Source organism: Meles meles, chromosome 21, assembly GCF_922984935.1.
Source record: "Meles meles chromosome 21, mMelMel3.1 paternal haplotype, whole genome shotgun sequence".
Classification (NCBI taxonomy): domain Eukaryota; kingdom Metazoa; phylum Chordata; class Mammalia; order Carnivora; family Mustelidae; genus Meles; species Meles meles.
In genome coordinates, this window is record NC_060086.1 from 8763151 (window position 1) to 8776006 (window position 12856).

Sequence of the window (12856 nt, forward strand, 5' to 3'; positions counted from 1 at the left end):
TTTTAAAGATTTTATTTATTTATTTGACAGACAGAGATCACAAGCAGGCAGAGAGAGAGAGAGAGAGAGAGGAGGAAACAGGCTTCCCGCTGAGCAGAGAGCCCGATGTGGGGCTCGATCCCAGGACCCTGGGATCATGACCTGAGCCGAAGGCAGCGGCTTAACCCACTGAGCCACCCAGGTGCCCCAGGTCCAAACTCTATTAAGGCAGCTTTGGTGGAGGAAGGCGCACGACGGTCGGGTCACTCGCGAGGACGAACGTGGAACTTGAAGCTATCCGCCGGTGGGGGCTGAAACGGGGACCGTTCGGAGCGTGCGCATTAGTGCCCCAACGTGCGCGTGGGCGGCGCGGGGAGGAAGGGGCGGGGCGCTACCGGCGGCGGGTGAGGGGGCGGGTTCGGCGTCAGCTGTGTAAGGTGATTGGCTCTGCGACGGGGAGGGGGCCGGTTTCCGCCGGACGACGGAAGTGGCTCTCCAGCTCTGCCAGTGGGCCATGGAGACGGTGGCACTGTAGCGAGCTAGGTGTGAAGATTGCAGGGGCGGCGGCCATGGAGGCCGTACTGAACGACCTGGTGTCTGTGGACGACCTGCTGGTGAGGCCTGGCCTCGAGGGAGGGAAAGGAGACATTCGACAGGCGGGTCCCGAGGAGCGTCCGGTTGGGGCCAGACCCTCTACCCAGCAACAGTTTTGCCTAGGGAAGCCGAACTACGGCTCCCGGCATCCTCTGCAGCGTCCGGCCCCTGCCCAGAGGTTCTCCTTTGTCCAGTAGCCTAATGGGAATTGTAGTTTTCTGCGCCGACACGCCCCAGACTCGGGGCCTGCGGTCTGGCGTTGAAAGACTGACAGGTGCTGGGTGCGTGGAGGAGTTAGGAGGTCAGGGTGCGGATACCTTTCTTTCTTTCTTTTTTTTTTTTAAACTGTTCCTTCAGTTGGGAATATAGCAACTACCATAAAGTTTCATATATTACTTACTGAATGCGGCACGGTGCTAAGTGCATTGCAGGCCATATCTCAGTCTTCGTAGCTCTGTGGGCTACTGTGGGCACTGTTTTTATTCCCAATTTGCAGTTAAGAAAAGGTCCAGGCCCAACAGGGTGGGGCTGGTTGGGGGATGCAGCTGCGTGGGTTGTTGAGAAGTTCTGACAGCGTGTTTACTGTTTAGCCTCTGTGGTCAGCTGCTTCGGGAGCGGTGCCTGGAGCCGCCACCAGGTGGCATCTCCGCTCGGTACCGCTAGGGGGAGGGAAGCGGACGGGGTTACTGCCCAAGGAGACAGCCCGTCGTTAAGCAGCAGAATCCCTGGGTCTGGGTCCCAGGGATGAAGCTAGTGGAACCTGGAACCTTGGCCAGATGCCAAGACCCGCCTAGGAAATGAGGCAGAGACTGGGGAAGATGGGGTGTAACTGGGAATTGAACCCGCAGGCCCTGGTAGAGAACGGTGTGCCCCTTCATTTCTAAATGACTCCTCTCCTCTCCTTGGCAGAAGTTCGAGAAGAAATTTCAGTCTGAGAAGGCAGCAGGCTCTGTGTCCAAGAGCACGCAGTTTGAGTACGCCTGGTGCCTGGTGCGAAGCAAGTACAACGATGACATCCGGAAAGGCATCGCACTGCTGGAGGGTGAGTTCCCAGGCTGCCCCGCCCTCCCCTTCCCAGCGGCTGCCGTGGCCTCGTTCACTCCCTCCACCTCCAGGGCTGGGATTCTTTTTCTTTTTCTTTTTCTTTTTTTAATATTTTATTTATTTGACAGAGAGAGAGAGACAGAGATCACAAGCAGGCAGAGAGTCAGGCGGTGGGGGGGGAAGCAGGCTCCCCACTGAGCACAGAGCCTGATGTGGGGCTCGATCCCAGGACCCCGAGATCACGACCCGAGCCAAAGGCAGAGGCTTTAACCCGCTGAGCCACCCAGGCGCCCCTGGGATTCTTTCTCAACGTGGCAGTTATTTTCCTGTAAACACCTGCGACGAAGGGCCGCCCCTTCACCTGGCTTCTCCCAGTGTGCTTTTGGCTAATTACCACCTCATCCTTGTTTCGCCAGCGTCTGTCAGTCCCCACAGGCCTCTGGCGATCTGGTAGCCCGACCGGGAGAGTGACTTAGTCTGAGGTCACACAGCTCATGAATTAGTGGCTGAATTAGGACTGGAAGCTCCCGTCTTGCTCTTTGGCTTCACCATGTTGCTTATTCAACAGCTGTTGAAAACCTTCCAGGAGGGCGGTGTGAAAGAAGTGCGGAAGACGGGCCCCGAAACCTGGGGGCAGATGGCACTGTTTTGACTGGAATCCTATTTCCTGTTGGTTTTGGATGGGTCACCATTTGTCAGAGGCCACAATACCTGACTTTTAAATTTCTCTGTTCCCTCTACCCCCTTTTCTTGGTCAGTTAATCATATGTATGCAAACAGCGTCCTAGCAGAGGATGGCCATTGTCAGTCGATAAGAATAAGAATCTTTTCTAATGCAAATAACCTCACCCTACATTTGCTCGTTTCGCTCTTTGAGATTTTTCAGCTTCCCTCTGCGACTGGGCGCAGCTGTAGATGGGGGTCTCTAAGCTGTAGATGGGGGTCTCTAAGCGTTGCCAGTTCTAGTGGAGGAGACAGAACAGACACGTGGGGAGATTTATAAACACCTGCGAAACTATGTAGCCACAAATTCTACTGCATAGTGTACAGCTGAGCACATAGGCCCCTGGGAAGTCACTGAATTAAGAAAGAATCAGGTCGGGGCGCCTGGGTGGTTCAGTGGGTTAAAGCCTCTGCCTTCGGCTCAGGTCATGACCTCAGGGTCCTGGGATCAAGCCCCGAATCGGGCTCTCTGCTCGGCAGGGAGCCTGCTTCCTCCTCTCTCTCTCTCTCTCTGCCTACCTCTCTGCCTACTTGTGATCTGTCTGTCAAATAAATAAATCTAAAAAAAAATAATCAGGTCGAGTCATTTAGGAAGATGAGTTTTGAGCTGATTTTTTATTTAAAGGGGGAGGGAGGATAAACTTATTTGAACACTAGTCTGGGTAGCGGACGGCCGCAGTGAGAACGCACAGCAGGGACCAGAGGTGAGGAGAGCAGTCTTTGGCTTCCCCTGAACCTCGGTTTCCTCTCGGTTCCCTTGGATGAGCCCAAGCAGACGGCAGTATTGGGACCAGGCTGTGCAGCGGCCGGGTGTCTGGCAGCCTGCGCCCACGCCGCCCCGGAGGTCTGACTGGGAAGCCAGGAGGGACCGGAGCTGAAACGGAAGCTCAGGACAGTGCCTTTCAGCCACGATCATACAGGGATTCGGAGAGTGGAAGGGGTGTCTGGGACACCAGCGCTAGGAGAGGAGAGAAGCGGTGTTCACCCTTCTGCCTCCGCCCTCTGCAGAGCTGCTGCCCAAAGGGAACAAAGAGGAGCAGCGGGATTATGTCTTCTACCTGGCCGTGGGCAACTACCGGCTCAAGGTAAGGCGGCGCGTTCGCTTCTCCCACTGCACCCTACTGGGGTGGGCTGCAGTGCCCGCTCGCTGCTCCTCCGGGGGCCCTCCAGAGCCCTGGCTGCCAGGAAGGCTGAGGAGGGCTCTAGGCGGGGGGTGGGGGGGGATACAGAGGTGCAGGGTGAGAGTTGGCTGAGGGAAGGCAAGAGACAGGGATTCCAGCTGCCGAGGGTGTGGGGAGCAAGGTCACCTCAGGTTGGGGTGCAGCCCCAAGCCTCGGGTTGTTATCTCCCCCAGCTTATCACCCCCACGCAGCTGGGGCTGTTTGCGGACTCTACTCCACTGGGTGGGGCTGGAGTCAGGGAGGGGGTGGAGGGAGGAGCCCCCGGGGCCTGCGAAGGGAAGGCCCCTCTGCTGGGCAGGAGAAGCGATAGATACTGAGGGGGGTGCGGTGTGCATGGTGTGTTTTCCCCGAGAGCAGGAATACGAGAAGGCGTTAAAGTATGTGCGGGGGCTGCTGCAGACGGAGCCCCAGAACAACCAGGCCAAGGAACTGGAACGGCTCATTGACAAGGCCATGAAGAAAGGTGAACCCTTCCCCTCTGCCCTCCTCCACTCCCCATTCGCCTGTCTCCCGGGCCCCATCATGCCTCTCAGCTCTTGGTTAAGTCCTCTTCCTTCCCCAGGCCTGGGCTCTCCGGTCTCCCTTTAAATGACCCCTCCTCCCCAGGGAGCTCCTCAGTCCCTCAGAAGCCTTATTTCTCCAAGCCCGAGGCCCTCACCTCATGACTCTGGGGGAGGGGGCACGTCTGTTGAGGCGCATTGGGCAGGGAGAAAGAAGGTGGTGGGCAGCGTCCCTGTGGGGGCTGGGCTCCTGACAGTCTCCCTTTTCCCTTCCCCAGATGGCCTAGTGGGCATGGCCATTGTTGGAGGCATGGCCCTGGGCGTGGCAGGCCTGGCTGGACTCATCGGACTTGCTGTGTCCAAGTCCAAATCCTGAATGAAACCACATCTCCGCCTCTGCCCGGGGATACGTGGGAGCCTATGGAGGACACTCGGGGGGGGGGACCCATACATCCTTGCTGTCCCTGTCTTCTGCACCCCATCACTGCCCTCTGGCGTTCAGCCTCCTTTCCCCAGAGATGTGTCCGGTAACCCCAAACCATGTGCTCTAGGAGGAGTGTAAATAAAACAGCCTTGGCTTGGGAACTGCCGTGTCCGTGTTGAGTAGTGGGCTCTGTTGGGCCCAAAGGTGGCGGTCACACATGGTCCTTTCCTGCTCACTTTCCTACTCCTGTCCCCCATGGCTGGTGTGGGGTGCGCCTTTGTCCGTCAAGCTGCCCAGACCCCACGCCCTTCCTTCCTCCCCCACCCCCAAAGCAGAATGGGGACAGGGGACGGGGACGAGGCCTTTGCATGGCCCAAGAGTCCTAGGAGAAAGCAGTGACTAGAGACGGGAAGGGCAGAGCTGGGGGGATAGGCCAGGATTTATGTCTCCTGTCTCCTCTGACCCACACAGCTGCCTCTCAGCACGTGGAGTTTTCCACACCAGGGGGGCCCCCCCATTCAGTTTCCTCCAAAACCTCCGCCCTTCCCTCTCTTTGTCCTCCTGCCTTTCCCCTCCCCATCCTCCTCAGGGGATGGGCCGCTGCCCAGGGCCAGGAATGGGAATTTGGCATGGAATCGTCAGAGTTCTTGAGAAAAGTTACAAACTCAGGACATCCCGGTTGTCGGTTCAGAGATGGACGGTCGGAACCCAGTCCCCACCCAGCCTGCTTTGCCCCACACCCGCCCGGTGCCAGGCTCAGCATGGGCCTGTCTTGCTTCACTGCATACCTCTCGTTCCACAGCCCAGCCAGCCTGGTTGGGGGGACTGGGGAGGCGGCACCTGAGGGGAGCACACAGGAGCCTGATACCGTGAGGGGGGCAGAGGGGGGTCCACTCTGGCTCGGCCATGTCCTGGGTGACTGCCTGGGGGTTATCTGGCCCCTGGCCCCCAGAGACTGAGCCCCTGTGGCATTTGCAGGAGGAGAACCTGAGCTGTCCTGGCTGTGGCCCTGGGGCAGGAAATGTACCAGGACAGGTGCTCAGCAGGTGCTCAGCATTGGCGTGGGGTGGGGACCTGGAGGTTTCTAATCCGTCATAATTAATAGAGCTGGTGACAGTTCTGATAACTGAGCTGCTTAGATTAGCCACGGGATCACTTTCTGGGCCTGTGATTTATCCCCCTCGGCGGCCCTTGGCAGCAAGATCAAGCTTGGTGCCGAGAGTCAGAAGATCAACCCAACAAGGGGGGAGAGTTCAGTTCAGGAAGTTGAAGTTTGGAGGAAAGCAGCCCACTGGCAGCCTGACCCCAGCCTGCGCTACCTAGCCCTGCGGGAGTACCAAGGAGGGAGCAGTTCACACTTTCGGGGAGCTTCTGATCTGGGGTCACAGGTGAGGAAGCTAGTTCCAGTTCACAGAAGCAGAAACAAGCTCGCGGGGCTCTGGGAAATGCTGGGTCTGGTTTGAATCTGGGTTGGCTGGACTCCAGACCCGTGGGTATACCCTGTTCCCTTATGCAGTCTTAACCTACCTTGGAAGATTTGGCCCAAAAAAGACCCTAGGCCTTTTGCGTCTCCTAAATTGTTCTCACCACCATCCAGGAGAGTGGCTCTGTGCCCCGGATCCTGCCACACCAAAGGTATGTCTGGGGACACACTCTGTCTCTTGGTCACCTTCTCTGTCCCCGTCCCTCTTCGTCCATTCTCTGGCCCCCCGATGAAGGCTGAGTCAGAGCCGCTTCCCCTTGGCTCCCACCGCCTCCTGTGGGGGCCCCTCCTTGACTGTATCCGTTTGTTCCGTCACTCCCATAAGTCCTCTCCGCCCCCCCCCACGCCTGGGGCGGGGAGCCTGGAGGCTGGGGGAGGGGGTGGACTTTTGGCCCGTTTCTTTTATTCCCTCCATCTCTTCGTCAACAGCTGCCTGGTGCTGGAGACTCATTCCTCTGCCCAGACCTTCCAGGAAGCAGAGACCCGGAGAGAGGGCCGGGGACAGAAACCGGGAGACAGACCTGAGGCCCAGACTGCAGCTGGCCTCCCCTTCTCTCGCCCCAGCCTGCCTTAGCACCCCACCTTAGCCGAAGCCCCTCAAGTTCTCACGGGGCTCAGCCCCTCCCCTTCTCTGGGGCCCCCGGAACCCCTCGGGGCCCTGCGTCCCACCATGTCGCTGGCCGTGGAGACCTTCGGCTTCTTCATGGGAGCCCTGGGGCTGCTGATGCTGGGGGTGACCCTGTCGCACAGCTCCTGGCGAGTGTCCACCGTGCACGGGAGCGTCATCACCACCAACACCATCTTCGAGAACCTCTGGTTCAGCTGTGCCACCGACTCCATGGGAGTCTACAACTGCCGGGAGTTTCCATCCTTGCTGGCCCTCTCCGGTATGCGGTGGGGACAGCTCCAGGGGGCAGAGGGTGGCGGGAGGCTGGAGGAGGGAGAGGCCCCCGGGGAGGGTGGGCGCTGCCTGTGGTCGGGCCTCAGGCACCAGACTGTTAAGGGGTCTGGATCGGGTACAGCGGGTTGGGGGTGGGGGCAGCGCGCTGTCTGGAAGTGCGGGAGAGACTTCGTCCCACGTGTCCCCCTGCCCGGATGGGACACTCCTAGTGGTTACAGGCGCAGCAGGATCCGCCTGCGGGGCTCAGTTTACCGCCTCTGCGCCCCAGGCAGGTCAGAACATGAGCTTCGTCGATCCCGTCTGTAGGACCCTCGTCATCTTAGCACCGGCTCATGGAGGGTCCTGGGTTGGGATAAAGCACACAGAGTGTTAGCGGGATACGTCCGCGTGTGTACGCACACAACCAGTTTCTGCCTCTTAGCTCTGGTGTGGGAGGGCTGGGATCTGGGGTGAAGAGGATGCCCCATCTTGGGTTCTTGGGGTTGAGACACGTCAGACCTTCAGGCTCCCGCTGGGGCACTAGTCCCACTGCCTTGGAGAGTTCCCAAGGGCCCTTTGAAAGGGAGCCTCCTGCCCCTCCCGAGTGTCCACTGGAAGCAGGTGGGGGGTGCGCATGTGTGTGCTCAGCGATCCCGGGCAGTGTTGTTTTTTGAAATTCTTGGTGGCTTGGAGTCTACAGCTCTTTTGGCCCAGAAGGTTCTCCCTGGTGGCTGTCGCTCCTTCCTGCTTCCTGTTCACCCTCTGAGTAGCTCCCCAGAGCCCCCCAGGGGAGTGTCCCGTCAGTCGGCCCCAAGCCAGAGACCAAGAGTGGAGGACCAGGTACCCTATTTGCTGTCGCTCCCACGCCCTCCTTGGGGCCATCTCGCTCTTTTGGGTCCCCTGCTGCAGGTGTGGGGTAGTGGATGGAACCAAAGCCAGCGCTGGGTGTGGAACATGGCTCCTCAAAATGCCCCAGGAATGCCAGAGATGCTCTGAGAAGTTAGGGTATCTGGGTGGGTCTCTGTGTCGTCACTATTCCCAGAATCTTCTGAGACAGCAGCGGGGGCCTCGTGCCTTCATCGCTCTCTCCAGGGCAGGGCAAGTGCCCCCGCCCCGCCAGAAGCTCAGAGTGCTTGGGGGGCCTGAAAGGATGCTGGGGGCAGCCTGCTCAGCAGCCATGGCCATTCCCACCGCACCAGCCCCAACCGTACCTGTGGCTTGGGGAGGGGCCTTGACTGTGAGCTCGTCCACCCAAGAAGGGCCCCACTTGGATCTGCTGACGGAGGGGCATGAGCATGCTGGCGGGGAAGGGCAGGGGAGCACTGCCCGGCATCTCGGGTTCCCTGGCTCTGCAGCCTCTTAGTGGCCTCATTGTACCAAAGGTGGGAAGCCCCAGGGACAAGTGTGAACCTGCCCAGAGTCCCACAGGTGGTAAAGGGGGCTGGAACCCAGGCCGGTGAGTCCCTCAGGCCATTCTGGTCCCCAGGGGGTTCCTGACTATCATTTAATCACGTCCAGCCCGCGCTCCCTCGGGACCCATCAGTAATCTCCCCCTTGTCCACCAGGGCCACCTGGGAAGCCTGGGCCGGTTCAGTCCCAGGTAGAAGCGTGTGGATGAATGGGTGCATAGAGGATACGGGGTAGGGGAGAGGGTGGGAACTCCAGAGGGAGTAGCTGGGAGTGAGAACTTTGGTCCTCCTCCCTGCCCGCCAACCCCGGGCCACACCGCGTGCTCCTGGCAGAGACCCAGCTTTTCCTTCAGCACCAAAGGCACTGCCCCACCCGGGAAAGGAGAGCAAGGTCCTTGGAGTGCTTGGCAACTATCAAAGACAGAGTAGGGGGAAGGGGACCAGGAAGGAAAGTGGCCATTTCCTTCAGCTTTGAAGAAGGGGAAACCGAGGCCCCCAACATACCTGAGCTAGATGGGCTGGGATGGGACCTGCGCCCAGGTATCCCACTTTCCCCATGAGAAACGGCCCTCGTCCAGGGACCCATGGGCCGCTGCTGCCCCCTACCGGTCGCTTCAGGAGAACGCTCAGTTCAGGCCAACTGGGGCTGTGCCAGGCACCCGGTGGGACCTAGAGAGAAGCAGATGCAGTGAAGAGGAGGGGATAGTCAATGCAATTTCTGTAACTCACAACAGGGCATGGTGGGGACCTGACAGACCAGAGATTCTCAACTGGGGCGATTTTGTCCCTCAGGGACCATTCGATAGCGTCTAGACCTGTTGATCGTCCCTCTTGGGACGGATTGGTAGTGACATCTAATGACTAAAGGCTAGGGAGGCTGCTGGACATCCCAAGGGCACAGAACGCCCCCCCTCCCCCAGAACAGAGGGCCAGAGTGTCAGTAGTGTCAAGGAGCAAGCCTGTCACGAAGCTCACGGAAGCCAGGGGGTGGGGAGCAGAGGCTGGGACTCCTGGGGGTCGAGGTAAGCTCCTGGGAAGGAGACCGTGGGACCCCTTCGGCCGAATAGGGCCTGCCGAATAGGGGAAGGAGAGGACTTGAAGGCCTTATGGGCTGAGACCCAAGCAGGGGGCTGGATCGGGCGTGGCGGGGGAAGGGGCCAGCTGAGGGACCCATGGCTGCGCCCCACCTCCCCAGGGTACATCCAGGCCTGCCGGGCGCTCATGATCACCGCCATCTTCCTGGGCTTCCTGGGCCTCTTCCTAGGCATAGTGGGGCTGCGCTGCATAAACATTGGGAGTATGGAGCTCTCCAGGAAGGCCAAGCTGGCGGCCACTGCAGGGGCCCTGCACATACTGGCTGGTAATTGGGGGAAGGTGACGGGTGTGCCCTACGTTGTGGTGGGGGGTTGTGGTGGCAGGGCACCCGGGGTTCCCTGTCCTCTCCGGCTCTCCACTCCCTGTGGGTGTCTCACCTTTCCCCTTGCACTGACACCTGCCTTCCCTGCTCAGCTCTACCCTCTCCCCTGCCCACCCAGCCTCACTCCTGCTCACCCAGTCCCTCAGCTACAAATCAGTCCATCAGCAGTGTTTCTTGAGGCCCCACTAGGAGCCAGGCATGAGTGAGGGATGAGAGAGACCCCAAGGTGAGTGACCTTACAGCCCGGCTGGGAAGACCAGAGTCAGGGCACGCGTGCAGACTCGCCGCGCGCCGTAAGAACGCGGTGCGAGGGACCAGCCCTATTCGGTCTGCAAAGCGCCTGCGCGCATCCCCTGGCGCGCGCATCCCCTCGCACGCGCCTGTGAAGTTGGGTGGGTCTCGCCCGCTTCTCAAGCTGCGGAAACAGACTCAGAAAACTCTGGTGACCGACTGGAGGAGCACCCAGAGGGGGTGAGGCTGGTCCTGTAGTCCTGGGTCTCACCGGCCTCGGGCCTTCACGGCACTAGTGGTAAAGGCATGTCACGGGCTCTGGGGGCTTCGGAAGGCAGGGGGAAGGGGCTTCCGGGCAGCTGTGCCGGACCACTGCTGGGGCAGCTGGATTTCCCAGGATGGGTCGGATTTGGATGGCAGATTCCGAGTGAGGCGACTAGGGGATCAAGATGCGGGGCGGGGCGGGGTAAAGAAGGGGCCAAGCACAGAGCGTGGGAGACTAGACATGAAAGAGGGGCTGCACTCGGGGACCCTAGCAGACGGAAAGGTCAGGAGCTAGAGAGGGAGTGCAACTTGCCACCCCCTCCCCCTCTGCCAGGCCTGGGGCTCGAGCGTGGCCCTCTTCTCCCTCCCCAGGTCTCTGTGGGATGGTGGCCATCTCCTGGTACGCCTTCAACATCACCCAGGAATTCTTTGACCCCTTGTATCGTGGGACCAAGTGAGTGTGGGAGCCCCACCCAGAGGGCTGTGGGTGGGACTCAGCCGGCCAGAGCTAGCGCTGCCCCACACCTCTCCTGTCCTCAGGTACGAGCTGGGCCCCGCCCTCTACCTGGGCTGGAGCGCCTCCCTGCTCGCCATCCTGGGGGGCTTCTGCCTCGGCTCCGGCTGCTGCCGCGCTCCCGACTCGGACCGGGCCCCCAGGTAAGGGCGGTTTGTGCGTCGGCGGGGCAGGAGGGATGTGGCGGGGGATGCTCCTCCACTGACCTAGGCCCCTCTGAACCAGGCTCCCCTACAAGGCCTCCGCAGTGCGGTCCCCTGTCCTCACTGACGGCCTGTGCCCTGCGGCCTCGGACGAAGGGGACAGCACCTTTGGCAAATACGGGAAGAACGCCTACGTGTAGGATGCCAGTGGACTCCATTCCCCTCCCAATGCCCCAGCGGAGAAAGGCCCCCTGAACCCCGGGCGGCCGGCCATGCCCCGACTCCACCCCATGGCCAGAAGCCACGCCCAGCTCTGACCGAGCCTCCGGCCCCGGCCACGCCTCCTTCGTCCGGCCAGGAACCCGCCTCCTTAGAACTCACCTCGGACTCCTGGGGAAGGGCCTTCTGGGTCTGGGCGCTGGTTGGTTAAGGGGGTGGAGGCGTCCCCTACCGTTTGTATTGTATATGAATACATGAACAAATTTGTACTATGAACTGTTCGGGGATGGAGGGTGTCATGAAGTGGCTGGCCAAGCAGCGGGTGGCTGGGGTGGCCCCCACAGCTGTCTCGGTTCTTGGACTCAAGGGACACTGGTCCCTCTCTTTATCACCTTTGGACTGTCTCATCCGAAAAAGAAAGGAGGGGTTGCAAATAATTTCACCAGTGTGGCACTCGTAATTACAAGAGTCATCAAGGCGTGGATAGGGGAAGACCCACCTCTAGGAAACTGAAAGGGGCGGAGGGATCCCCCTGGCCAGCCAGAGCTAAGTCGCTCTTGACTCTGGACCTTTCTCAAGGAGACAGCTGGCCTGAGCAGAGTTCCTTCAGCTGTGCCTGAGTGGACCTCACGAATCAACAGCCCTTCGAAATTGTCAAATCAGCCAGGTCTCCTGCAGGCAGATTTTTCTGGGGACAGTTTCAACAATTTCCAGAAAAGGCTCTGAAGGACTCTTCCCAGAGCCTTCCATCTCGGTGGTGTGTGTGTGACTTGATGGTGTCCAACTCAGACACGGCAGTGGGTCATGGGCTAGCCTGGAACAGGGCTGGTGAGAGACAGGAAAATAAGGCCACAGGAGAGAAGCCTGGCATCCAATGGAAGGAGGGGGACAAGGGCCCTAGCCCGGTACCTGTCCTCGGCAGCGTGGACCTGACCACCAGTCACTGGGGTGCCCTGGGTTCTGATCTCGCCCCTTTAACTTTCTCTTTCATCCTATCTACTCCCCTGCACTGCCGGTCCCCTGGGATGTAGAGCTCCCCCCCCCCCAACAACATGTGCTTCCTAACCGGGCCCTCTCTCCGCAGCCTCAGAAGTACACGCACCCCCGTGTGTCTTCCCCAGGCTGGCAAATTCACCAACTTCATCACTCCCCCCAGCCAGTTCCTGGGACTCCTGTGACCAGCACAATCGACCCCTGAGTCACACAGCTTGACACTGTCAATCACCTCGGGCTCTCCCTTCACTTCCCCTCTGCCACCTCCCCCAGATCCCGTGGATTCCCCCTCCTCAGTGGTTTTCACATCCACTTACTTGGCTCCCTTTGCTGCCTTCGCTGGGTCAGACCGTCATCCCAGGATTCCCCTGGTGGAGTTTCTCATCTGGCTAATTCTCTCTCCACCTTCCTCCTCCCGTGGAGCGTCAAGCCTTGTGCTGCCCTAGCAGCTCCCTAGCGCCTGGGGGGTGGGGGGCAAGACCATTAAGGCTCCCCACACTGCCAGGCCCTAGCCCACCTTTCTGTGTGGGGTCCCTACTCCTCCGTAAGGCCGTGCTCTCCTGGCGAACTGGATGGCTCACTGGCCTTGGGGTATCCTACGGGGCTACCCAGAAGCACAGGTGCCTTTTCAGCTGTTAAGGGGGTTCCTGGTCAAGAAGTTCGCGCAAGTCTGTATACCCTATTGCCCCCCAATTCTCTGCTTCCAGGAAGTTTGTGGATGTCCCGCTGGCTGAGCCAGTTACATGGCCAAGTCGAGAGTCAGTGTGTAAGGGAATGCACGGGAGCGTGGGCGCTGGTGTCACGATCTACCCGTAATAAAGCAAAACCCGTAGTGGGTTTCTCTCTCAGAAATGAGAA

The 12856-nt window shown here is 59.8% G+C and overlaps 2 protein-coding genes across 4 annotated transcripts; both read left to right on the top strand.

The window, feature by feature from the left end:
- The first annotated feature begins 436 nt into the window (after positions 1-436).
- Positions 437-4606, top strand: FIS1 (fission, mitochondrial 1). Its single transcript, XM_045993434.1, has 5 exons — positions 437-593; positions 1483-1615; positions 3349-3425; positions 3879-3984; positions 4300-4606. Exons 1-5 carry the CDS (start codon positions 549-551, stop codon positions 4395-4397), a joined length of 459 nt encoding a protein of 152 aa, XP_045849390.1. The 5' UTR covers positions 437-548; the 3' UTR covers positions 4398-4606.
- A 1000-nt stretch (positions 4607-5606) lies between these two features.
- Positions 5607-12856, top strand: CLDN15 (claudin 15). 3 transcript variants are annotated; one of them, XM_045993433.1, is made up of 7 exons: positions 5607-5833; positions 6043-6080; positions 6358-6815; positions 9482-9577; positions 10502-10583; positions 10670-10786; positions 10869-12856. In XM_045993433.1, exons 3-7 carry the CDS (start codon positions 6599-6601, stop codon positions 10984-10986), a joined length of 630 nt encoding a protein of 209 aa, XP_045849389.1. In that variant the 5' UTR covers positions 5607-5833; positions 6043-6080; positions 6358-6598; the 3' UTR covers positions 10987-12856. The 3 variants fall into 3 exon arrangements, with proteins under 3 accessions (XP_045849389.1, XP_045849388.1, XP_045849387.1); XM_045993432.1 differs by having other exon boundaries at positions 5608-5833; positions 5962-6080; positions 9413-9577; XM_045993431.1 differs by having other exon boundaries at positions 5608-5833; positions 9413-9577.

Excerpts from the sequence above, each read along its gene's own strand:
- FIS1 (XM_045993434.1), top strand. The coding sequence starts at position 549 with ATGGAGGCCGTACTGAACGACCTGGTGTCTGTGGACGACCTGCTG. Across the intron at positions 1,616-3,348 it reads AGGCATCGCACTGCTGGAGG|AGCTGCTGCCCAAAGGGAAC; the intron begins GTGAGTTCCCAG and ends CGCCCTCTGCAG. Across the intron at positions 3,985-4,299 it reads TGACAAGGCCATGAAGAAAG|ATGGCCTAGTGGGCATGGCC; the intron begins GTGAACCCTTCC and ends TCCCTTCCCCAG.
- CLDN15 (XM_045993432.1), top strand. The coding sequence starts at position 6,599 with ATGTCGCTGGCCGTGGAGACCTTCGGCTTCTTCATGGGAGCCCTGGGG. Across the intron at positions 6,816-9,412 it reads ATCCTTGCTGGCCCTCTCCG|GGTACATCCAGGCCTGCCGG; the intron begins GTATGCGGTGGG and ends CCACCTCCCCAG. Across the intron at positions 9,578-10,501 it reads GGCCCTGCACATACTGGCTG|GTCTCTGTGGGATGGTGGCC; the intron begins GTAATTGGGGGA and ends CTCCCTCCCCAG.